At 42.0% G+C, this 26834-nt stretch overlaps 1 protein-coding gene across 9 annotated transcripts in view; it reads left to right on the top strand.

Annotated features, from left to right (window-relative positions):
* LOC136857542 (NAD kinase) overlaps positions 1-26834 on the top strand; it is a 933739-nt gene that overhangs the window by 846876 nt on the left and 60029 nt on the right. For 8 of the 9 annotated variants that reach the window (XM_067136273.2, XM_067136272.2, XM_067136277.2 and 5 more), the window contains one exon: positions 25614-25743. In XM_067136273.2, coding sequence (XP_066992374.2) covers positions 25614-25743 — 130 coding nt within the window. Of the gene's footprint in view, positions 1-4699; positions 5312-25613; positions 25744-26834 lie in introns of those variants that run through there. The other variant, XM_067136279.2, reaches the window with a different exon arrangement.

Below are 26834 nucleotides of genomic sequence, written 5' to 3' on the forward strand. Positions count from 1 at the left end.
TTCCTCCCTCTTGTGGTTGATGTGGTTGACGCATACTTAACTAGTTCCGTCTGCATTACAAGGTCGCATTTTGTCAACAGGATTTGAAGATCAGTATTCAGGGCTTTGTCGTCGTATGCAGCTTGTGATTAGCTCTCGCAGGCACTTCTTCATCACCGCTGTAAGAATGAACAGCTCGCTGCGCTGATTATTGTTACTAGAGGAAGTAAAACTCTTTATACTAATCAGGGAAGAACGGTATTGGTAAAAGAAAGGACCAACAAGAGATGACCAAAGGAGATCGGATATGAAAGATGAAAGCGAGGAGCCCGGGACCCAGTACAAGTAAAAAAACCTATAAAATATCGCCCAGAGCTAGGGACTCCGTTGTAGGCAGTTGCCTCATTCGGTAGGCAGGAGGTTCCCCTCTCTCATCGACAGGGGCATCAGAGACAATATCATAAAGCGTGATCTTTTAATCACCGCCATTTGAATAGCTGTTCGCGCTGTAGAAAATTTCAGTTATGTGAAGAAGGAGGAGAAGAAGAAGAAGAAGAAGAAGAAGAAGGAAGAAGAGATATTCTGAGGAAGATACTAGGACCCCCAAAGAACAGAAGATGCATCATACAGAAAGAAAGGAAACCAATGATTATATCTCAAGATGAAAAAGATCTCAGATACCATCCGGAAGAGGAGAACCATGTTCTTCGGACATATCTACAGAATGAAGCCGGAAAGATTGACCAATCAGATAATAAGATTTTTTGAGGTGAGGAAAACAACAGTGAGCTGGTATCAGGAGGTGAAGAAGGACCTGGAAGAAATAAGAATACAAGGAGCGGCGATTAGCAATAGCAAGTGAGATCCCGTACCCAAGCGCCGTTGTCAAAAGAATGGAGGATATTGCAGAGTGAAAGGTTGAAGGAGAACTGGACGAGGATCAAAGCCCAGAAACAGATGAAGTTGAATTCGAATGATCGTGTTCCATAGTCGGCCAAACGTAATGATGATAATAATGTTCTGCTAAGTGATTCCGACGATAGAGCGCTGGTTTTCTGAACTCAAATTAGCTAGTTCGATCCCAGGTAAGCCTGGTGGTATTTGAAGGTGCTTAAATACCCCAGCGCCGTATCGGTAGATATGCTGGCATGTAAAGGAACTTCTGTCGTAAAAATTCCGGTAATTGGGAGTCTCCGGAAACTTTCGAAGCAGTTAATGGGAAGTAAACCATTATTATTATTATTATTATTATCATCCCCCGCCCGGTGGCCATGATAGTTAAGGCGTCAAATCTAAGCCGTTTCGAGTCCCGTTGGTCAAAAAAAGAAAAGAAAAAACCAACACCATCTGAATGTTGGCCGGCAGGTAAGAAGTGGTGGTGGTATACAATTTCTAATCTAAGCCTGGATTCATTTCCAAACCTCTTTGCAGCACTTGTATGGAGTGAGGGCATATTGGTGATATTATTATGTAGAGCTGCATCAAACCAGTCTATCGACTGATGACCCAAACAGCATTATTATTATTATTATTATTATTATTATTATTATTATTATTATTATTATTATTTTGATTGTTGTTGTTGTTGTTTGCTTTACGTCGCACCGACACAGAGGTTTTAGGACAGGGCTAGGAGTAGGAAGGAAGCGTCCGTGGCCGTGATTAAGGAACAGCCCTACAATTTGCCTGGTACGGAAATGGGAAACCACAGGAAACCATTTTCAGGGCTGCCAACAGTGGGGTTCGAACCCACTATCTCCCGAATGTAAGCTGACAGCTACGTGACCCAGACCGCACATTAAGGCCCAGTGACGTCAGGCAATGAATTAACCTTGCCTAATTGTCTCAAGGCAGGTTTCTTTCAAAATATCAGATAATTATTGGTATTTGTCTCACAATCCATTTGTCAACCAACGAAATATTGTACGTGCGATGTTTGAGGGACATTTTAGTATTATCAACTTCTTGTGGCCTGATTAACTTGTCCTTGAATTAAAAGTTATTTTATCAGCAAAATTGTTTTGCCACGACTGCGGTTTTCTTCTCTGTGCGACAGACAGTAAACATTGATAAGATGAAACCTTTCCGAAGAAGTGATATTCGGCCTGATCATTTATTGAACTTCATCAACGGGTACCTAATCTTCTTATGCGGGTTCAGACCGGGCAGAAAACGTCCAATCTACACTCCATGCCGTACGTCGGCTTGTAAAAGATATCTGGTGACACAGTCTTTGCCCGACAAAATTTATTTAAAATGTTATCAAATTATCATAAGTCCAACTCATTGGCTGAATGGTCAGCGTTGAGGCCTTCGGTTCAGAGGGTCCCGGGTTCGATTCCCAGCTGGGTCGGCGATTTTAATCGTACCGAGCTGGATAGCTGCAGTCGCTTAAGTGCGGCCAGTATCCAGTATTCGGGAGATAGTAGGTTCGAACCCCACTGTCGGCAGCCCTGAAAATGGTTTTCCGTGGTTTCCCATTTTCACACCAGGCAAATGCTGGGGCTGTACCTTAATTAAGGCCACGGCCGCTTCCTTCCCACTCCCAGCCCTTCCCTGTCCCATCGTCGCCATAAGACCTATCTGTGTCGGTGCGACGTAGAACAACTAGCAGAGATTTTAATCGTCTCTGATTAATTCTTCTGGCCCGGGGACTGGGGCGTTTGTGTTTGTCCCAACACTTTCCTTATTCAGACAGCACACTGCACTACCAGCCACCACAGCAACACGCAAGTGATTACATCCTTCCATATAGGATTGGCGTCAGGAAGGGCATCCGGTCGTAAAACAGGACCAAATACGCATGTGCGACACAGTTCACAACCGCGACCCTACAGGTGTTGGAAAAGCGGTAGAAAGAAAGAAGAAGTTATCAAATGATCATAAATATATCTTACTAGCAAATGTACCCGTGCTTCGCTACGGTATTCTACATTGTATCAGGATTTCTTCGTAAATTACTGTAAAGGCAGTGAGTAAATTAAATTGGATGTCTCTTAGCGCTATCCGAGAAACAAAACAGGGAGGACGCCATACGTTGTTTCCGATGTAAGGCAGGCATGGCGGAAGGTTTGTTGATAATGGCAGGCCACATTTCCCACTGCCATTCACAGTCGAGTTCGGGAGTTTCTACTATAACGGCAGACTCGCTTAGCAACTGCCATTCACAGTAGAGATGGAGAGTTTCATTATAAAGACAGGCCCTTTTTCTAATGCCAGTCACAATCGAGCTGGAGAGATTTGATAATAATGGAGAAATGCATTGCAATCTAACGTATCAACAATCGAGACATGACAATAAGCCATAGGACCAAAGTTGTAGATCACTCCAAAAAGAATGGCGATTGTTCTATCAGTTTTGTAATACGACTTACCCTTTAACCACCAACTACCACGAAACGAAGGTCTGAACCGCCATTAAAATCCATCCATATTTCAATATTTTCCGGGGCCAAAAGTTATACATTTGAAGAGCATGGAATTTTTCCTCAAAGAAAAGAGTGTACAGGTTTCGGGATTAGCACTCGCATACATACGGAGTAATTAAGGAAGAAAGTAATACATTAAGGAAGTTGAAATTAATAGAAAACAACATTATAACTGAGGACAGCCGGATAAGGCAAATATGTAAATACCAAGTGTATGTATTTGAATATAAAATGTCCCTAAATAAATTGTGATTGCATCAGTTACTGATATACAAAGGTGGTAACAGGGGGAGAAAAATTATCGAATAGAAAAATTCACTGTTCGATTGCCTCAATGATTCTAATGGAGTTTCGGATGGATAATAAAAATTATTCGAAAAATAATCGATTGGAAAAATATTTCTTCGATTGTCTCATTCATTCGAATGGAGTTTCAAATGAATAATCGAAAAAATAATCGGATGGGAAAATATTCACTATTCGATTGCCTAATTCATTCAAATGAATAATCTAAAATAATCGAATGGAAAATGTAATCAAATACAATGAAATAATCGACTAAACAGTTATTTTGTATTCGATTATCTCATCACTACCTCCGAGATTAAGGTTAACACTGAATGGGTTTAATAAAATGCCCCTAACACTCATCAACTTCTTCAAAACTCTGAATCACATCAGGTAAATACTTGTTGCCATGTTCTGCAAAAAATGTTAACTCTAGATTTTTGTTGTTGAGTAATTGTTGGGCCTGCCTGATGACTTCTGCATCCGTTGAGTGTAGGGCACAAATGGAGAATTCGATTTGATCAAAGTTTCGCCCAAGAAGTTTTGGAAAGAAAACAGTTTCTATCGAATCTTTTGAAAACGCAGATAAAAGTTGGGGGAAAAGGTGTTGAAACATGAAATAGAAGAATAGTAATCCTACAAAAAAAGTTGCAACATATTGTGTTTATTTTGCTTCATTTCATTTTTGGAAAGGTGCTGCACCTTCAAATCCCTTCACTACTTATGACGGTACTTGTTGAAGTGTTCGGCCACGTTCTATCTTATCTTGCCTTGGAAGTAGCCAGTAAATACTATACCTCTGGTTTCCACTGGTTTTGTTACGGCAGGTCAACCCCCTCTTCGCGTTTGACCCTGGGTGACGTAATGGCGAAGAGCCTCTTGATAATGAAGTGCATGTTGTTCTCGCCTGCGGAAGACTCGTCTTGCCAGGAGTGAACGGGGCCTGAAGACGTATAGAGGGGATAAGGGGGCCTGCGATGAGTAGTAAGTTGCTCGCAATCTTTGTTTTGCTGGCAGTCACAGCCTGTCTGAGCAAAGTAACACAACGTCATCCTCTGGCAAAGCACGTGAGTCTTCAGCCCGTGAATGACCGTGGGAGTGTCAGCTTGAGTTTGTACAGAAAGAACTTTTCAAAAATTAGACGACAAAAATGTCAACATAAGGGCAGACCAGTGTTAAAGTATCATTCAACGGTGATTAATTTTTTGAACAAGTCTCTTTCTCAGAAGTACGGATGTGAACAGTTTCCTTGTGCTTTCAAATGCCAGTTGTAGATGAGGAGCAGGAAACAATTTGAAACTAACGTGGTGGCATAATGGTTATTATTTATTATAAGTGTAAAAGCCGAGAGTGTGGAAGAGTGCGTATAGACTTCCTGTGATCACGCCTATGCAAACCACGTGTTTACTCTATGGCCAGTCGTTCTTGAACTTCATCCAAGGTGAAAACCACCGTAATCGCTGAATCACTATCATCTATTTGTTCATCTCTGGTTATCTTGCTGTTGTAAAGAACTGAGACTGCTCGGCGATGAGAGGAGTTATGGATGGTGTGATAATATTTTAGGTTCAATACTCTGCAGAGCAGAAAATGATCACTTACGGCCTTACCAACGGGTAAGTCTTTCACTAATAGTATTTTTTGAAATCTTAGATGAGGATTATTGTTTTTTAGTTTAGAAAAAAAATGATGTTCCAAGGAAAATGATTGTGATTTAAAGTAGTGGTGATAATTGATTCAAATAGAAGTCTCGCCGAATGTTGCAACCTTTAAGTTTAAAATTCCCGTCGAATTTAATAATAATAATAATAATAATATAATAATAATAATAATAATATATACTGCTTTTCCCACACCGTGGTGGTGTCACGCCTGCGAACTGTGTAGCTCTTGTGGACTTGGCCTAGTTTTACGCCAGATGCCCTTTCTGCGCCAACCCTGTGTAGGGGGAAGTATTTCTGTGCTGGTTGGTAGTATGGTGTCTTGTGTGTATATGATGAGATCTGTATTGGGACGAACACAAACACGCAGTCTCCGAACCAGAGGAATTAACCAGACGCGGATAAAATCCCTGGCTCGGCCGGGAATCGAAATCAGGACCATCTGAACCGAAGGCCGTGACACTGATCACCCAGCCAAGGAGCTGCAATCGGCTCTAAGCATTTATCATTAAATACTACTTGAACTGCAAACGTAAAATCTTAAACCTCATTTCTTTATTTCTGAAATAGTACATTATTTTCATGTCATATGTCATATTTTGATGTCATATGTAATCAGTCAATATTTGTACTTACTAGAGGATGTTATTATTCTTGTATGGCTCTCTCATGGGAACTTTGATCGATTTCAATGAAACTTGGGTGAATGATAATTAATATTTCCTGCATGTACTGTTATATACGTAAGTTACATCGGTTCTTGCTTCCGACCAGCATTGGTCGAAGTTCGTGTACCAATCAGTGCATGTGGGACGTTAGCGATTTAAAGTCTACTTCTGTGACTTTGATTCTTTGTATAATTGTCCGACTCGTTGGCTGAATGGTCAGCGTACTGACCTTCGGTTCAGAGGGTCCCGGGTTCGATTCCCGGCCGGGTCGGGGATTTTAACCTTCATTGGTTCATTCCAATGGCCCAGGGGCTGGGTGTTTGTGCTGTCCCCAACATCCCTGCAACTCACACACCACATATAACACTATCCTCCACCACAATAACACGCAGTTACCTACATATGGCAGATGCCGCCCACCCTCATCGGAGGGTCTGCCTTACAAGGGCTGCACTCAGCTAGAAATAGCCACACGAAATTTTTATTATTTTGTATAATTGTAGATTCATGGCTTATGATCTCTAGATTTAGTCACATGAAACCGAAAGGTCATTGTGTGTTAAAAATCTAATTGGGAATAGTAGCTTAATCAGTTATCACCACTATCATCATCAGCGAAACAGGTCAAGTTAGTAACGTCTTAATATAAGCCGCCGTTAGTTGAAATAGGTGTTGAGGTGAAGATTTTAGTGGATGACGAGCTCGAGAGCTGCAGTCGCTTAAGTGCAGCCAGTATCCAATATTCGGGAGATTGTGGGTTCGAATCCCACTGCCGGCAGCCCTGAAGATGATTTTCGTGCCCATTTTCACACCAGGCGAATACTGTGGCTGTACCTTAATTAAGGCTACGACCGCTTCCTTCCCACTCTTAGCTCTTTCCTGTCTCATCGTCGCCATAAGACCTATCTGCGTCGGTGCGACGTAAAGCAACGTGTAAAAAAAAAAAAAAAAAAAAAAAAAAACCAAACAAACCCTTCACCTGTGGAGAACGAATACAAGGTGCCATTGACTACAACGCTATATTGAGAAGATTGGTAGTGACATTTGACATAGGTGGCTGTTCTGCTCAGAGGAGCCAGGGCTCGGTCTTCTTCTCCACCCACGATCCGGCTCTCTTTACACATTTTCAGCGGACTTCACAACCATTCACTATGTTAATGCTCACTTCCGTCACGAACAATAGGCCGAGGGCAACAACTTCCCATACCTTTCTGTTTTGTTTCCAAAGTAGAAGTCGGCTATGAAGCGTGATGCTCTCGGTTAGATGCTCCCCTTCTGTACACGAGGGCTGGAATTCCTCCACAGAGTGCTTAAAATATACAGGAGTTCAGAGTTACTGGCATTTACATTAAATTGAAAATACTGTAATAAAGAAATCGTAGTATTTCCAAATAAGGTTCATAAAAAAAAGAGATCTTTCAGGGCAAATTTCCACACTCCAGCTTCTCTTAAAATCTACAGCAACTGAAAGGCCATTTCCAATGTTCGATTCCTAGCCAGTTCACGGATTTTTATTCTGGACCGAGGGCTGGAAAGGCGTTCAATCAGCCCCGTGAGATCAACCGAGGAGCTCATGATACGAGAGGCAGCGGATCCGGTCAAGCTATACAGCTGAGGATATCTTCACGATGAGCACGTGGAACTCCAGTAACTGAAGGCCATCTGGCTGGGTAGCAGTCATCTTGGTAGGCCAAGGCGGACTGTTGCTCTACGATTTTTAAATAATATATAAATTCGACATACTCTGTGAATTAATTAAGTGCCTCAAAAATCCTCTATTTGCAACTGGCTCTGTGAGTCGAACCATCATCGGATAGGTCCCCCTCCGCTTCTCCTACCCTCAATAACAGAGCCCATTATTCTGCTACCTCTGAAGCAGGTACTTACGCACAGCTTCGTCCGTTCATTTCATTCCTTTATTTAACCTTTCCTTTATCCCATCGAATTGTGTGCCCTCCTGTGATTGTTCTCACTTGTTACTACCAGCAGGATTCTCGCTACTTGCATTTCTGTTACTTCCAGTGTATGAATGTTCTTCTTCTTTCGTTTCACCCTCTTTAGGGTACGTTGAATCAATCATTTCTCTGTGTGTTGTTTTTTCTTAGTGCCCAGTATTTCTTCATTCTTTCTAATCTTCGTTTCGTCTCGTCTTCCGAGATAATAGGTTTGGTTTTTAATGTTGATTTGTCTTGGAACCTTATATTTTCGTCTTTAGTTATTACTTCAGCTGTTCTTTTTCAGTTTCTTTAAACCAGTTGGGTTTTGTTTTGCGGTTACGGAAAGTCAAAGATTTGTTTGCTTAATCTATTACAGCTCATTCTGAGAAGATGACCGCAAAAATGTGCCCTTCTTTTTCGAATAGTATCTGAGAGTTTTAAAATTTCTTGTAGAGTGTTTCATTCTTGATTCTTATTATCCTGAAATTTCGGTCCTATGATCTTTCTTAAAATTTTCCTTTCTTTTAGTTCGAGTTTCTCCATCTGACCTTTGAAATTCATGTTTAGTGTTTCTACTGCGTATAGTGCTTCTTGGCTTAATTACTGTTTTATAATGCTTAACTTTGGACTCCCATGAAAGGGATTTATTGTGGTATTATCTTTCGTTGTTGTTTTTTACTATTATCATTACCGAGCTCGATAGCTGCTGTCGCTTAAGTGCGGCCAGTATCCAGTAATTGGAAGATAGTGGGTTTGAGCCCCACTGTCGGCAACCCTGAAGATGGTTTCCCATTTTCACACCAGGCAAATGCCGGGGTGTACCTTAATTAAGGCCACGGCCGCTTCCTTCCAATTCCTAGGCCTTTCCTATCCCATCGTCGCCATAAGACATACCTGTGTCGGTGCGACGTAAAGCAAAATAGCAACAAAAAAAATAAATAAATATATATATATATATATGTATATATTAAAGGGCAAAGAAAGCTAGTTTGCCATTTTTCGTGACTTGATATCGTGATCAGGCCTCCAGGCCTGCAGTTTTTCGTAAAATCCGAAGTACAGGGCCGTGACATGGCATTTCAGTACTCACATACATTGGCCGGCATTCGAACCGCACTAACTTCTTCTTCTTCTTCTTCTTCTTCTTGTGAATTATTATTTAAACTAGAATAGTCTTTTCATGCCTATATCATCAATTACATATGGAATAATTGCTACACGGACAACTTAAACCAAGAGAGTGCCCGCCCGGTTTGGGGCACTGGCTATCAGCTTGCATTCGGGACATGGTGGGTTCGAACCCCACTGTCGGCCTGAAGATGGTTTTCCGTGGTTTCCTATTTTCATACCAGACAAATGCTGGGATGGCATTATCATAATTAAGGCCACGGTCCCTTCCTTACCACTCCTAGCTCTTTCCTAAACCATCGTCGTAAAACGACGTATCTGTCGGAGCGGCGTAAAGCAAATTGTAAAAAAACAAAACAAAAAAAAAGAACAACAACAAACTCGCTTTCCCGAAAATTTGCACTCATGGATGAAAATGAAATTCATGGTACAAAACCCTCCCTTTACAACTTTGCATAGTGAGAATTGGCCGTGCGGCAAGGGTCATATAACTATGAGCTTGCATTCGGGAGGTTCGGATGGGTTCGAATCCCACTGTCAGCAGCCCTGAAGATCTATTTCTGTGAAAATTCACAGCCTGTTTCCAGTCATTCGATCGGGTCAGGAATGGAATGAACGAAGCCCCTATCTAGCGTCGAGGATAGGAATTGTGCCGGCTGCCGAAGCCTGTCGCACTCCTCTGGGGCAATGATTAATGACTGACAGATGAAATGAAATGGTATTGGAGAGTGTTGCTGGAATAAAAGATTACAGGAAAAACCGGAGTACCCGGAAAAAAATCTGTCCCGCCTCCACTTTCTCCAGCGCAAATCTCACATGGAGTGACCGGGATTTGAACCACGGAACTCAGCGGTGATAGGCTGGCGCACTGCCACCTGAGCCACGGTGGTTTGAAGACGTCTTTCCTTGGTTTCCCATCTTCACACCAGGCAAATGCTGGGGCTGTACCTTAATTAAGGCCACGGCTGCTTCCATCCCAATCCCAGCCCTTTGCAATCCTTACGTCGCCGAAAACATCCAATGTGTTAGTGTGATTTTAAAAGCTCAAAAATAAATTTAAAAAGCCTCTAGATGGCTTCTATGATACACAGACACTTATCTTTTCTCTTGTCAGCTTACTTGGTCGGCATCTTATGGCCCTAACAGGTATCAGATTGAGCCCGCTGGGTGATTATTAGAACAACATGTCATTGGAGAAAGTCACGTACACAGTGGTGATAAGTGCGTTGGTCCTAGTCTTTGAATAAGTAACATTCATTCATTCATCCATTCATTCATTCTTCTTTTGAATCCATTTACCTACAAGAGTTTGTTTTTCCCTCGGTCTCAGCGAGGGATCTTACCTTTACCACCTCTAGGGCAGTATCCTGGGTCGGAGGGGATACAGCTGGGAAGGAGGATCAGTAGCTCGCCTAGGCGGCCTCACCTGCTATACTGAACAGGCGCTTTGTGGAAGGATGGGAATAATAATAATAATAACAATAATAATGGCGTATGGCCTCCGGAGAGGCCTGTTGCGGGTCTTTTTCTCGTGGACCCGCAACAGGCCTCAATGTATTCGTAGGCTTGAAGAATAGTAAAGTAAATATCTGGTTTATTTGCTTTAGCAAATATTACATATGAGCGCCTAGGAAGACGAAGAATGCTAGTAAGTAAGGGTTTAATGAATTTTATGCCTTCGATGGCTATGTGGTGATTTCTTCTTAGTTCTTCTAATATAGCTGCTCCTCCTTCTTTAAACTTAATGGGTGAGATTAGTCTGTGAAGATGAGAGCCCTACCTAGGATGATTTCTCATGCTTAATACGTCACACACATCCAGCCCACGAGCCATTGGAATTAACCAATTAAGGTTAAAATCCCCGACCCGACCGGGAATCGAACCCGGGACCTTGTGGACCAAAGGCCAGCACGGTAACCATTTAGCCATGGAGCCGGACGGTTGATGGGAAGTTTGGAAGGGATAGACAAAGCAGAGGGAGGGAAGAGGCCTTGGTCTTAAGTTAGGTACCATCCTGGCATTTGCCTGGATGAGAAGTGGGAAACCACGGAAAACCAGTTCGAGGATGGCTGAGGAGGGAATGGAACCTCGCTCTACTCAGTTGACCTCCCGAGGCTGAGTGGAGCCCGTTTCAGCCCTCGTACCAGTTTTCAAATTTCGTGGCAGACCCCCGGGTCTCCGGGAGGGGGGGGGGGTGGCAGCTAATCACACTAACCTCTACACCACAGAGGCGGAAGTAACATTAACGGTAACAATATACATTTTATCCTAGTCACTAATTTAGAATGAATTTCGACCGTGCTGATGAGCAGCAAAGCTACTCAACTTGAACACGGTTTATCTTATCTTCCATAAATACTTACTCAGCATTAAAAAGTTGATTGTGGTTGTTCTTTGTACTCATCGCTGTCAGAATGATGATACTTAAGAAAAATGCAGACTGTGTGCCTTTGTGATTGTGTTATAACAAGCTTATAAATAAATCTTCGCTAAAGCGCGTTTGGTTTTTCATATCTGCTACTTAAATGCATTTATTTACTTTCCTTGAAGATCGAAGATGTATATAAGTGTTTTTTAGCTCACTGAAAGTAGTAGTTCTACAAAGCTCGTAGAATGGCTCGCGGCGCATCCTTTGCAGTGAGTTTCGTGCTGGTTTATGGAACCATTCGCAGTGGATTTAAATCTCTCATGTTGCTTTCCTGGTATGTTGTAAGCCTACATCCTCTGTAAAACTTGACAAACAGAGCGAATGGCATCGCGGTTTGGGGGACTAGCTGTCAGCTTACATTCGGGAGATAGTAGCTTCAAATCCCACTGTCGGCATCCCTGAAGATGGTTTTCCGTGGTTTCTCATTTTCACACCAGGCAAATACTGGGGATGTACCTTAATTAAGGCCACGGTCACTTCCTTCCCACTCGTAGCCCTTCTCTATCGCATCGTTGCCATAAGACCTATTTGTGTCGGTGCGACGTAAAGCAAATTATTAAAAAAAACTAAACTTGACAAAGTAGCACTTAGTGGGACGAGTTAAAAAAAAACTTGCTGCTAATCATGCTTTGATGGAGAATGTCTCCTTTTTCCCCTTCATCATGAATTACCCTACATTTCAAAATACACACGAGTAGATCACAATTTTAGTTTGAAGTACACGCGGGAACCAGAGCCGTCATTTCCGCACATGTCAACGCGCTGATCTGCAAGACACAAGCCGTGTGCTTAAACTTTAGTTAGGTAATACACTTGCCTTGCTAGGTTGCCTACCGTCCAGGAGCGTGATTTTCTCTGGCAACCCACTGTAGCTTACTTCATGGTCAGGAAAGCACAGTGTTGTTGAGATTGTTGAAAGCACCACACGTCGTCTAATTTTAAAGTCGAAGTTTGTCCGCAGAATGCTAGAAAGAATGTTGTTTTCGTTCCGATTACAACGGCTGCAGAAATAAAAATCCCCAGCCTGTTTCCAGTCATTTGACCGGGTCAGGTATGGAATGAATGAAGCCCCATCTAGCGGTGAGGATACGAATTTTGCCGACTGCCGAAGCCTGTTGCGCTCCTCTGAGGCAGTGATAATGACTGACGGATGAAATAAAATGATATGGAAAGTGTTGCTGGAATGAAAGATGACAGGGAAAACCGGAGTACCCGGAGAAAAACCTGTCTCGCTTCCGCTTTGTCTAGCACAAATCTCACATGGAGTGACCGGGATTTGAACCACGGAACCCATCGGTGAGAGGCCGGCGCGCTGCCGCCTGAGCCACGGAGGCTTAGCTGCAGAAATACTCATGGCAAAAGTAGTTGTATACCACTGTTCAATTCAGAACAAATGGAGCTACAGTATAATGTGGTGCAATTAGGGTTGAGATCGAAGCACGCATTCAGATTGTATAGAAGTTTAAACTCGATTATCGAACTTGTTAATCCGAAAGTAGTTAGTACACACAATATTAGCTGCCAGTGGAGGCGTGAAACCACGCATATGAAGTGTGATCACCCTGAATGGTTTACAACACTGAGGGAGTCCACTTTTGATTTCGATGGAGGGAACTATTAGGTAGCCGAAGCGGTGAAGGCGTGCTCGGTTCAGCCGAAAGAAGGTGGGTTCGATTTCCCGTCATGAAATGGAAAAATTTACGAAACGAAATTTCCACTTCCGGGTCCATGGCTAAATGGTTAGCGTGCTGGCTTTTGGTTACAGGGGTCCCGGGTTCGATTCCCGGCAGGGTAGGGAATTTTAACCATCATTAGTTAATTTCGTTGGCACGGGGGCTGGGTGTAGGTGTCGTCCTCATCATCATTTCATCCTTATCACGACGCGCAGGTCGCCTACGGACGTCAAATAGAAGGACCTGCACTTGGCGTGCTGAACATGTCCTCAGACACTCCCGGCACTAAAAGGCATATGCCATTTAATTTCAGCTTTCGGAGGTGTACAAGGCCCTGAGGTTCACTCAGTCTACTCCAAAAATGAGTATCGAGGTTACGGGTAGTGGAAGCCTTTACCTTCCACCTCCAAGGGCGTTCATGGCCTGTGCGGAGATTGCTTTGCTTTGGAGGGAACTATTGTGATCCACGCAGTAACATGTTCTTCGTTCACTCTCATACCTAAAATTTACCTAGATAATGATTGTGAGGTCAGTGACTGTGTTGCTGACGTCCGACATTGATGTCTAACGGTGACTATTTTATGTGGTAGGTTATGGTCTTCCTGCACGAATCATCGTCTGTTGAAGATGACTCTAGAGACCATAAGTGCAGGGTACTTCAGACGACAGATGTTAAGGGCATCACTCATGAATTTAAGCAGAACGAATCGTGTTCTTATGATCGTGTCTTGTGATGTACTGGACATTCACCCGTAAAATAATGCCGTGTCATACTCGCTTGTATTCAACTTGTTTGGTAGTTGTGATGCCTGCTGGCGCTCTGGCTGTAGTAATGCCACTTTGTTTTTATGAAAACATTGTCCGCCGTGATTAGCTGCTACCCCCGGAGGCCCGGGTTCGATTCCCGGCTCTGCCATGAAATTTGAAACTGGTACGAGAGCTGGAACGAAGTCCTTTTAGCCTCGGGAGGTCAACTGAGTAGAGATGGGTTCGATTTCCACCTCAGCCATCCTGGAAGTGGTTTCCGTGGTTTCTCACTTCTCCAGGCAAATGGTACCTAACTTAAGGTCACGGCCGCTTCCTTCCCTATTCCTTGTCTACCCCTTCCATCTTCCCATCCCCCGCAAGGCCCCTGTTCAGCATAGCAGCCTGGGCGATGTAATGGTCATCCTTCCCAGTTGTATCCACCGACACAGAGTCTAAAGCTCCAGAACACTGCCCTTGTGGCGGTAGAGGTGGGATCCCTCGCTGAGTTCGAGGGAAAAACTGACCCTGGAGGGTAAACAGAGGAAGAAGAAGAAGAAGAAGAAGAAGAAGAAATAATTAACAAACGAAGAATATGATATGACAGGTGATACTTCAGCAGAAATAATAATAATAATAATAATAATAATAATAATAATAATAATAATAATAATAATAATAATAATGGTGGGATGACCCTCGAGGTGGGAGGAGCTGCCTTGTGCAGGCATTTTAATTTGATGCCATCTAGGCTGTCTGCGCAACAATTTCTGTACTTTACCAGATGGCCGAGTAAACCGAGTGTCTATTGGGCAGTCAGTGCCTGAGTTTTAATTATTTTTTTCGGGTAGACACCAAATATGTTACCAGAGATCTTTGGACCGAGCTCGATAGCTGCAGTCGCCTAACTGCGGCCAGTATGCACTATTCGGCAGATAGTGGGTTCGAACCCCACTGTCGGCAGCCCTGAAGATGATTTTCTGTGGTTTCCCATTTTCACACTCGGCAAATGCCGGGGCTGTACTTTAATTAAGGCCACGGCCGCTTCCTAACTACTCCTAGCCCTTTCCTGTCCCTATCTGTGTCGGTACGACGGAAAGCAACTTGAAAAAAAAAAAAAAAAAAGAAAGATCTTTAGCACAATATGGAGTGTCGAATGGACTTTTTACCTCCCTTCAAAAATCCGATCATCTCTCTTGGGTTTGATGGACACCCTACCACTGATCCACAGAGGGAGCTTGCAGTTACCCCTCTCGTCTGTTGGTCGCAGTAACGTTCTTTATTATTTAACATGTTCAAAGATGCAACGCTGCCGCCCTGCAATTGTGTGTTCTTTCACTCACAACATTGTACATGGAATGAAATACTGAACGAACGAAACAATACGCCCAGTGGTTTGATTACAGTAGATACTAAATATGCCCTCCTGCTACTTTCGATGCACAGTTCACAGCGATGGACTCTGTTCATGATGTGTGTACGGGGCTGTGAGCTTGTATCCGTGAGATCGTGGGTTCGAGCCCTACTGTCGGCAGCCCTGAAGATGGTTTTCCGTGGTTTCCCATTTTCACACCAAGAAAATGCTGGGGCTGTACCTTAATTATGGCCACGGTCGCTTCCTTCCAACTCCTAGGCCTTTCTTATCCCATCGTCGCCATAAGACCTATCTGTATCAGTGCGACGTAAAGCAACTAGCAATAAAAAAAAAAAATGTTCATGATGTGTGGTGTTTCGCGAACGACCTGGAAAGCTGCCTCTATTCTTGGTATTAGTTCATCTTCTCTTTCTACGGGGTTCACGTAGGAGTGAATTTGTGCAGAACAAACTTTGTACTGCCTGTGGGGGCTGGAGAACGACTATGAGAGGCGAACGAGAACGTTGTGCATTCGCACCGAGCGTTATTCCCGTCCTCCACTTCCCCTCCCTTCCCCTCCCTCCACTGACGCACAGCAACAGGCAGCGGCTGGCTCTCTGGCGTAGCAAACACGGCAAAGTTCTCAAGTTGAATCGCGCGCCAGAAAGTAACAAAGTAACCTCATTTTCTCGTAAATAAAAATGTTCTCCACCAATCCGATTGCACCATCGTACTTAACATAACACGAAGAACATCCCTGATTTGTTGTCGGTATAGTTCTATATTTCAAATTGAACGGCTTAGAAACCGAACGCAATTTCTCGAATTTTTAAAATGTCGATGCTCCACGCGTAAATGTACTAAAACATCCACTATGACTATTTCTTTCTTCCTACCTCGATGTTGAGGAAGCAGAACATTGATATCGTTGAAAACATCACAGAACTTGAAGTTCCCAAGTGCAAAATTAGTATCTAATGGAATATTTTGTCCTCGGGAGAACGATGGAAAGTTTACCTTTGAGTGGTGCGAAAAGCATCTGCTTCTCTATAAGAAGATAGTTTATAGGAGACAGGAGTTAGATTTCACAAGATGGTCATCTTTCGACCTCACAGCATGATCAAAACAGCCTTTTAACTTACAATGGGGCAGCGAATGAAGAACGAGTTACTTGTATTGATCATCAAATTTGATTCTTCTTCTTCTTCCTGATACGTTTCTGTATATGCAGGTCGTTCACAAATCCTCTTTTTTCCCCACATTCTATCGTTCATCACTGTCTGCCACTGTAGTCCTCTCCGATTTACGTCATCCTCCACCTGATCCCTCCATCTTGTTCGTGGTCTTCCAATTGGTCTTCTTCCAGATTCTGTCCATTCCAGAGCTCTATCTGGTAATCTTTCTTGTCCCATTCTTTTCACGTGGCCGAACCATTTCAGCCTATTTCTCTCCGTAGTTTCTTTTAGAGGGTTAATCTGTAGCGTGTTTCGTACGGTCTCATTTCTTATCTTCTCCCTCCTTGTTTTACCCAAGATCCCTCGGAGAAAGCTCATCTCTGTCGCTGGTAATCTACTCAGATCTTTTTTTTTTTTTTTTTTGTCCAAGTCCAACATTCTGCTCCATAGGTCAATATTGGCAAGTAATACCATTTATATATCATGATTTTTGCTTTGGTAGGTACTTTCCAATTTCTAATTATGTCTCATTCACAGTAATAAAATTTTGAGCAAATTCCTATCCTCTCCGAAATTTCTTCCTTGATGTTTCCTTTCCCAGTTTCCTTAGTTCCTAGGTATTTAAAAGCATCTACTTAAAAACAATTAAAAAATAATTTTTCTAAATCTTGAAAAACGCATCCTGAATTATCGCGCTAGACAAATATGATCGTCCTGAAAACATGGATCCCTTGTACAATCGTTCGTGCACACCTCGGTTACCTAATTTCCTAGGTAGGTGGTTTCTGACTGGCCACGAAGTATAGTGGGTTAGGGACTCATTTCCTACTACGTCCATGGCTGGGAGATCAAACCTCGACGTTGTTAGATGACACTTAAGGGAGATTAAATGCGAAAAATTCGTGTCAAGAGATTTACTGGCAAATTTCTGGCACTTCGATGTCTCTTAAGACTGACAGGTAGTCGATGAGGAAACGCCAAAATGCTATAACATATTTATTTATTTATTTATTTATTTATTTATTTATTTATTTATTTATTTATTTATTTATTATTCGCTAATCGGCCAACTAGGGACCACGGTAAGTTTCATTGTACATTTTGGCGTTTACTCAGTTCTCGATTGATCCGGTACGTTTTCATTACCTCGCTGTGTCGAGTACGATGTTCATCCGACCAATTGTCCACTTCAAATCCCAGAAAGTGCCTAAAGTTACAAGGCTTGTTCTGAAAAGGTGTCGTTTGTGCGCGTCATCTGGTCGTAGGCCCGTTTTTCGACATCTTTCGTGACGTTAACGTACCAGGGAATTGTTGTTGTTGTTGTTGTTGTTATTCGTTTTTGCGTTACTTTCTTTTGATTACTGAGAAATTGAATAACAATTCGCTAACACTTTTCCTTTTCAAGTGCTCAAGACATCTAACTCGCGTGCTTTAAAGATTTTTAATGCAACCATTGTCACCTGTCGTGCAATGTGAGCTCGAAATTGGGTGCTCCTTGTAGAGATGGAAGCATAAACCAGTGTGTTTTGATGGCATCTCATTTTCCCTTAAAACATGTCGTTGAGACCACGTCTCCATACTATGCAGTGAGTACGTGCAAGAATGGATAACATGAAATAGTGTTAAGTCACCTCTACTTATCAGCGAAGTTCGAACAAGTTTCTGATAACGGGCTTGCACAACAATGGCACTTCCGCTTGCTGTTCCTCGTGACAGGACTGTGCCAGCTTGATAACTGTTTTATAACTATGGGAAAAGGGTATCTTGGTTGAATACGTACTGGTCTACACAATCTGATTGTGAACGACAGCATGACAGTAGCAAGAAATAATATTGTGCACGCTAATCAAGTGTTACTAATGTATTACAAAAGGTGGTAAGAGCGAGACAGTGATAAGAGGTCGGATAAGACAGGGTGACTAAACAATTAAATTCCATACTGTGGAGCACCGAAATAAAACAAGCACGTAGAGTCGCTAATCCGACCTTCAGTAATCCGGCGTTAGCCGTGACATTAACTAAGCAGATATATTTTTTCCTGTTGGTTACCTACCTTCAACATAAATTTTGCAATGTGTTTTCTGCCATAACATAATTTGTAGAGGTTATGTTATATTGAATCTACTCACATTAATTGAATCAAAATAATAACAATGCAACGGACATTCATATCTTATTACAGGAAAACATTATTATTATATATATATATATATATATATTGCGAATGAGCCCATTAGGACTACGCAAAGTACTTAGAGACAGGCATTTGCCTTTCTTTGTGCCCACACTTCCTTCATTCGTTTGCTGTGTGCTTCTTTTCTCTCTTGAGACCATGTTGTTCCGGTCTTCTTCTTTGGTTTTTCCTCTTGGTCAACTTGCCACTTATGAACTTTGGTTCTGAAGATAACCCGGCTTTGGATGTCTTCAGGTGTAATTCCTGCCAGTTTGAGATCTGTTTTAATTTCGCCAATCCATTTTATTGTGTCCGTTTTAGCTTTACTTCGGTTTTCATAAAATTCAACTATTTGCTTGGTAAGTCTATCTGGGTTCATCCTTTTTATATGTCCAAAGAATCTTAATCTGCGTTTTCTGATGTCGCTGTGAATGTTAGAAAATTGTTTGATTTCCTGTTATTATTATTATTATTATTATTATTATTATTATTATTATTATTATTATTGCCATAAATCGATCATTGTTGACAGTGTTTACTTATTGGTTACCGTACGGTAATACAGTAAAAATAACAGCTGTCCGCTTCCTTGAGGTACAGTATTTCTCTTTCAGTCTCCTCGTACGCTGTTGTGTTATTAATTTTGTGGTTCTCTACTTAAAAAAAATGACTTTTGGCCTCATCAACCATACAGCCAGTAAAAACATTAAACATTTACAAATCACACAGCATTGTATATATACATAAGGCAGTCACAGGAAAGAAATGGTATAAATGGCAGACAGAAAATATCATCTGAAACAGTCTCTTTCACAGCACAATCTCCCTGGATGTTATGATATTTACTATTCATGATTTACAATTCTTTTTTAACGTGACTAAATTCAATACATTTCACACCAGGCAAATGCTGGGGCTGTACCTTAATTAAGGCCACGGCCGCTTCCTTCCAACTCCTAGGCCTTTCCTATCCCATCGTCGCCATAAGACCTATCTGTGTCGGTGCGACGTAAAGCCTCTAGCAAATTCAATACAAATGTCTGATTAAATAAGAGAGGTAAAAAAAGACACAAATTTTATATTTATCATCTTCATCATCCTCCAAGTATTGGGCCATGTCGCCCGTTACGGTCTTGCATTTTCTTTCCATCGCTTCATTGGACGTGCTATAGATCTATGTCCTCTTGGTTGGTAGCGTAGGATCTCCTTTGGTAGTCTTCCAGATTCCATCCTTTGAACGTGACTTTTCCAGTTTTCTTGGTAATCATAGATGTAATTGATTACTGGTTTCACATTCAGTCTCTTAAACCCATCGTCATTTCTTTTACGATTCCATTTTGTACAGCCTGCTGTTCTGCGCATGAACGTCATTTTACGTGCTGTAATTGTGGAAATGTCTTGAGTTCTTATTGTCCCATGTCTCCCTGCCGTAGCAAAAGGGTTGGTTTGGCTAAAGTGTTATAAAGACGTAGGCGAGTGTGTTTTTGGACAAGAGATGGCTTCATAATGTGATTTATAATTCCTGTTGTTCTGCTAAACTTGATTATTTTTGCAGAGATATCAAATTCCCCTTGGTAAGTAATGTCCCAGATAATTGGATTCATTGATTCTTTCCAAAACTTTATTATCTAAACAGATTTTACTGGGGATAGGGTCATTTCCCTTAAATTTTGCTCCTTTCTGGTGAAATGATCATGTCGAATTTTGAAGAGACTTTCTGGAGATTAAATACTGAGCGCTGAAGGTCATCTTCTGATGATGCTACCAATGCAACATCATCAGCAAAGAGTATGACATCCAGATGTGCGAGATATCTGCTGACTGCGATTGATCCATGCCTTTCATGCCTTCATTCCAGCATTATGGTGTTCATATAGATTACGAACAATACAGGACAAAGTCCACAACCTTGTCTCACACCTCTGATAATCGGTTCCCATTCAGTCTGATGATTTCCTAACTTTGCTGCAATAAGGTTGTCGATGAACATGTTGTATATGTTATGTATGCATATTTAATACACCGTTTCTGAAAAGTTTGGCTAAAATCGCATATACTCTCTAGCTGGCAGTAGAAATAAGAACTGGCACACCGGTTGGAAAAAGAGTTCCAATTTTAATCAATTTTGTGAGCATTACTGTTCGTGGTAATGAATATAGGCAGGGGTGTTCTTCATACTTAGCAATTAATACACAAACAACATCCCTCGGTCAGGAAGAAGCCATTTTGTTGGTTTGATTCCCGTACCGGCAATCCCAGTATTCCTAGCGGCATAGTGCGCTCCGTTAATATTCGAATTCCATTGGTCAATTCTGCCAAAGACTTGTCAATTCTTTGAACGATTAGAACAAGACTTTCGAAGACTTGTGAAGTATTGAACATTCTTGTGAAGCAGTAGCGGCCGGTGGATTCTCAGGTCTTGGAGTGGGGGGGGGGGGGCATAGTATTTTATCCCACAAATCTGTCTTTGCTACTGACAAGTACCACCGCACGCATCCACTCTTCCCCGCGGAAGCAAACTAATTCATTGATTACCAACGCTCTCAAAACGTGGGATGCAAGCCAGAGGCCCAATTTGAATCACAATTCCTGGTCTCAAATGCTACTTTTCAATGTAATTATTTATTATTTTCTTCTTAAAATATACATAATAGGGCAAACAAGGTCATAAATTATTATTTAATTTCATTGTATGCAACCATGGAGATTCGGCTGGCGCATGCTTGTATCGGGGTTTGTGAGGACATCTTCACTACTACACTGCTACGGACTTTGCCCACGCAAAAGCCACCTCCCGCACGCTTCCTCCCCCCCCCCCCCCCCGAAACCGTCCAACGACGCACTTCCCCCTTACATCTCAACCCCGTCACCAACACTATATCCTCGGCTGAGTGGCTCAGACAGTTGAGGCGCTGCCTTTCTGACTCCAACTTGGCAGGTTCGATCCTGGCTCAGTCTGGTGGTATTTGAAGGTGATCAAATACGCCAGCCTCGTGTCGGTAGATTTACTGACACGTAGACGAACTCCAAAGAGCATCCAAGAAGACGAAGGGAATTTGTAACAGACGGTATATTAGAAAGGCGGACTCATGCTAGAGTGATGATCAAAGTGTTGGGTAGAAGCTGGCGTGTCCAGTCAAGCTGTGCTTGTAGAGCGACTAAAGGAAGAAGTAAGGTGAAAGAGTGAGGATAATGTTGATATAAATCGAAGCATTTCTATAGCCACCGTTACATGGAATTGAACTCGGACTTACAAAGGTCTACGAAATATTATCGTGGCCTGTTATTAGGTCTAGAAAACATACGTTGGATGATCATAAAATAGCTTGCGGTAGTGTCCGGAATCGAACCTGGACCGTCTGAGCGGCAAGATACCATGATAATCACCAGATCACGGTGGATATTTTACTACCAATTAAAACCAAGAATCGAACCAGTAATGTCACGAATTTCTGAAGTTATTGTGGTCTTATACAATTTGCTTTACGTCGCACCGATACAGGTAGGTCTTATGGCGGCGATGGGATAGGAAAGGTCTAGGAGTGGGAAGGAAGCGACCGTGGCCTTAATTAAGGTACCTAGGGTGAAAATAGGAAATCACGGAAAACCATCTTCAGGGCTGCCGACAGTGGGGTTTGAACCCATCCTCTCCCGAATGCAAGCTAATAGCTGCGTGACCCTAACCGCACGGCCAACTCACTCGGTATTATGGTCATATTCATGAACAGTCTGCGTGATCGTCTATAAACTTATTATAAGAATTACCTAATGATATTCATTTTGTAATATAAATATTTGTTATGATATCTATTCTTATTTTGTAACAAAACATGCTGTGAATTACTTTTAAGTATGAAGTAGGAAACTGTTCTTGTGCGAGGGAGTTATCCAATAATGTTTGGGAGTAGATACGCGAATTTAATTAAGGCCACGGCCGCTTCCTTCCAACTCCTAGGCCTTTCCTATCCCATCGTCGCCATAAGACCTATCTGTGTCGGCGCGACGTAAAGCCCCTAGCAAAGAAAAAAAAAAAAGATTCGCGAATTAGTTGTGTACTTGGAGCCTGCAATCTGACGGCCAAGTCTATCTGTCGGGGAAGATTTATCATGCAGTCTAAGAATAGTCATGCGCAGCTGGTATCCAGTATTCCTCTCAGTGTAATGGTAGTAAACCACTCCTGCTTGTCTGAGGCAGTATGGCAGTTCCGTTTCGTACGCTATAAAAATATTCCCCTCTTGCGGGAACAGAGAAACGTAGAGTAGCGACGACGAGGTCCCTATCGAGTGTAGCGTTGCTTCTACATAGTAGTGCCAGGTTCGTTTCTGTCATCTTTCTTGTTCAACTTTTCATTCTTGTCTCTTCCAACCCTGACGGATTTGAGTTTGAGAGACCAAGAAAGTCTTTCTTATTTCTCGCCTTCCATAACCTTCCCCTTTCTTCCTCTGATGCCTACATCTTCGCAGGATCAGACCTCTTTCTCTGTCTTTGTATGGTGAGTGTAAAAGGGCTGGTGGGTCACCAGTACCACCACCTTTGTAGTGTTATAATTTAATTGAGTCATCGTCACGATGTTAACTTCTATTATTAATCCTCTTAATGTGCCCATGTCATAGTAGTTGTTATCTTCTCAACTTTTTCATAAAGTTCTCGATTCGTTCTCAGTCGGAACATGGGTTGTGAATCTAGAGACTTCTTTGGACCTAAAGTATTCCTAAGGAATTTCTTTTCCCTTTTCAATGACTGGGTCGGTTACTTTCGTGATGGTTTCAGTCGCATATAGACCCTGTGCACTGAACACTGTACAATAATGTTTGAATTTTGCTTGGATGGATGGGGTTTTGGATTTATAGGTTCCATGGCAGTCTGAAGGCCATTTACGTCTTTCCCGCCCTTATATTTATAGCTTCTTTCTCATTTCCATTTGGGGCGAGAATTTCTCCCAGATACTGGCATTTCTGAACACGGTGGATTTCCCTAAATTTGGTTTTGATTCTGTCTGCGAGACCTGTTTTGTCTGAGTCCGTATATGCAGTCTTTTCAAGAGATATTCTCAGACCAATTTTGGCGGCCACGTTTCGTAATTCCTCTACTTCTTTTGCGTCTGAGTGTAGATTGTCATCATCTGCGAAAGCTAGACAGTCAACTATGATAGCACCTTTTCCAAATCCTATCTTTATCCCGTTCTGTTGTTCCCTTTCGTCATTCTTGATCTCCATTCGCTGATGACCTTTTTCAGGATACAATTAAATAGCAATAGTGAAAGCAGCCCTCTTGTCTCAGACCCATTTGTATCTCAAGTGGTTCTGACATTTCACCCATGAATTTAACTTGTGACGAGGTGTCTGTCAATGTCTTCTTGATTAACGCGAGGGATTTATAATCCACACCAAACTCACGAAGTACGTTAAGCAGTATTTTACGATCTACTGAGTCGTATGCCTTTTTGAAGTCTACGAAGGTCATAATTGTACTTTTCCGGCTTCTCATTGCGGTTATCGTAAGGATGTGTATTTGTTCTGCGCAGGAGCCTCCTTTCCTAAAACCTGCCGGATATTCACCCAACTGCTTGTCTAGATGAGTTTCAGTTCTACGCTGCAGCGCTTTCGAGAGGATTTGATATGCGATGGGAGGAAGGGAAATGCATCTGTAGTTGTATTTATTTAATTATATTTTAATTTGAATATCCTTTTAATATACGATGTTCTTAATTAACAACTATACACTCAATAAATTGTTCAAAAATGGGTCAAATGAGATACAATAAGAAAATCAAAGCCATCTTCCTACAGGGCCTTGGAAGAGTGCGAGTTACAGGCTTTCACTATCCGTAACCTCGACGCTGGTTAGCTCTGAGCCCATCGCCTTTGCCCCCAAGAATTAATCTGCTGCTTATAGGTTGAGTGAACCTCTGGACCATGTGCTTGCCCAGAAGTGAGAGTCTCGTTTCTAAATTTTTTCACTTTTTGAGGAGGAATCGAACCCACGTCCTAGCACATCTTTACCGCTTTGGTTGGGCAGCCCCTGTATAGAACAAAATGAACATTAACGTAGTACGATACAACGCCATTGTTAGTACAGTTGATGATGTTCTAACTCTACAAAAATCATTTAAATGAATAATTGAATGATGAATGAAAATTCAAAGTTGGTGCCATTTTTATGTTAACATTATACCTAATTAATCAATAAATACTAAGAGAAATACTAAACACTGATGTATTTTAAATGAGTAAAGTTGTATGGAATTGATCAGGTACCTAGCAGCTTTTACAAGGATGTAACATTCTAAGATCCAATACATAATTCGACTGTAAATGTTTGTATTTTAAGTATCCCCGTATCTGATACCTGGAAATTGTACAAATCAAGCAATTTCAGTGTTAGCTTGGCTCTAACTACCAGGAGCTTAGTTTATTTCGAAATTATGGCAATTTCAATTGTGCTTCGTTTAAATTTAGAATGATGCCTTAATATTTTTGTCACTTCGATCGATAGGTAATGACAACATAGCTGGTGTATTTAAAGACTGTATGCTGAAGGAAAGGAGCTGTTCTTCATTCTCTTCTAGTCCGACTGATCAGGATCATTTTACTACTCTGAGCAACTAGGGTTTATTAGGAACTCCGCTCTTATGTTCTATCTATAATGCCTATAAACAGTACAAAATTCGTGTTGGATAGCCATAACTATTGATATCGTAATTCTCGCGACATTGCTACAGAAGGGTGGCAGTTTGGTTAATTGAAATTTGTCCAGGTTTTGTTGTACTTCTTAGAAGGTAAATATTGATTCCTGTCGTTCTTAAATATTACGGGATAATGCTACATTGTGTTAAGTCGATAATGAAGCTTGCAGAAGGACCAGAATCTGTGTTTTAATTGGTTCTGAAGGAAGTCACTGTGACATTCTCAAAAAGTACGTTTCGCCTTATTGGATGGAACAAGAAACAAGGTTGAATAATTTACTTTCTGTTACAGGACGATCCAGGACCCGGCTAGCCAGCGGCTGACGTGGTACAAGCCGCCCTTAACTGTGCTGGTCATAAAAAAGGTGCGAGATGTGTCTGTACTACAGCCGTTCGTGCAGCTCGTCAAGTGGCTTATCGAGGTATGCTTAGCTTCTGTTATGTGTATGTAAACTCTAAAAATTTGATCCGGAAACTTATTCTGATATGAAATATTTTAAAACTCCACCTTCCCTTGGTAAAATCTTGTCCTTCCGACCTTGACGGTTTTCATCACCGGTTTTTAATGCACTTTTCCCGACGTCCACGCAGCCTGTATTTAGGTATTTTGCACCTATGAGCCAGAGAAAATTTTGCGGCCCGAATTAATTGCATAGTTACTCAAAAGAAAAAGGAATGAGCGCATGGTACAAAAATGAAATGGCGTGTGGGTTTTAGTTCCGGGAGTGTCCGAGGATAAGTTCGGCTCACCAGGTGCAGGTATTTTGATTTGACACCCATAGGCGACCTGCGCGTCGTGTTGGGGATGAAATTATGATGAAGACGACACACACACCCAACCCCCGTGCCAGCGAAATTAACCAATGCTGGTTAAAATTCCGGCCCCTGCCGAGAATCGAACCCGGGACCCCTGTGACCCAAAGTCAGCCATAGAGCCGGACAGCGCGTGGTACTGTATGTTCCTCGAATTTTATATTTTATCATATTTAAGTTTAATTCTTGTCAAAATATACTTCACCTTCCTATGTACAGCAGATACAAACCCTGTGGTCAAACATATCTCTATTATAGGTTGTTTGTTTCTGAGAAAAGTGTGCCTGCGTGGAACTTATACAATACCATGCGCTCACCGAGCGAGTGGCTGAGGGTTGTGGGTCACGTAGCTGTCAGCTTGCAATCAGGAAATACTGGGTTCGAATCCCGCTGTCCGCAGCCCTACAATCCTCTTTTTCCACATGTTAATCGTGTTGTTTTGCCCCCCTCAAATAACATTTACCACCATTCGTATTGATTGAAGAGTCATTACACGAAAAGTGCAATGCCTTTAAAGGACTTTATACACAATAACATTTTCACTTTTTGCTTTCTTTGGTTCATCTGATAGATCACATCTTCCTTTATCTCTGTACTAATTTTCAAGCAAAATTCTCAGTGGTTTTTAATTTATTTTTTTATCATCTCATTAGTGAAGAATAAGTTGCCTCTGTGGATCAGTGGTAGAGTATCGGCCTCC

This window comes from Anabrus simplex, chromosome 1 (assembly GCF_040414725.1).
Source record: "Anabrus simplex isolate iqAnaSimp1 chromosome 1, ASM4041472v1, whole genome shotgun sequence".
Classification (NCBI taxonomy): Eukaryota; Metazoa; Arthropoda; class Insecta; order Orthoptera; family Tettigoniidae; genus Anabrus; species Anabrus simplex.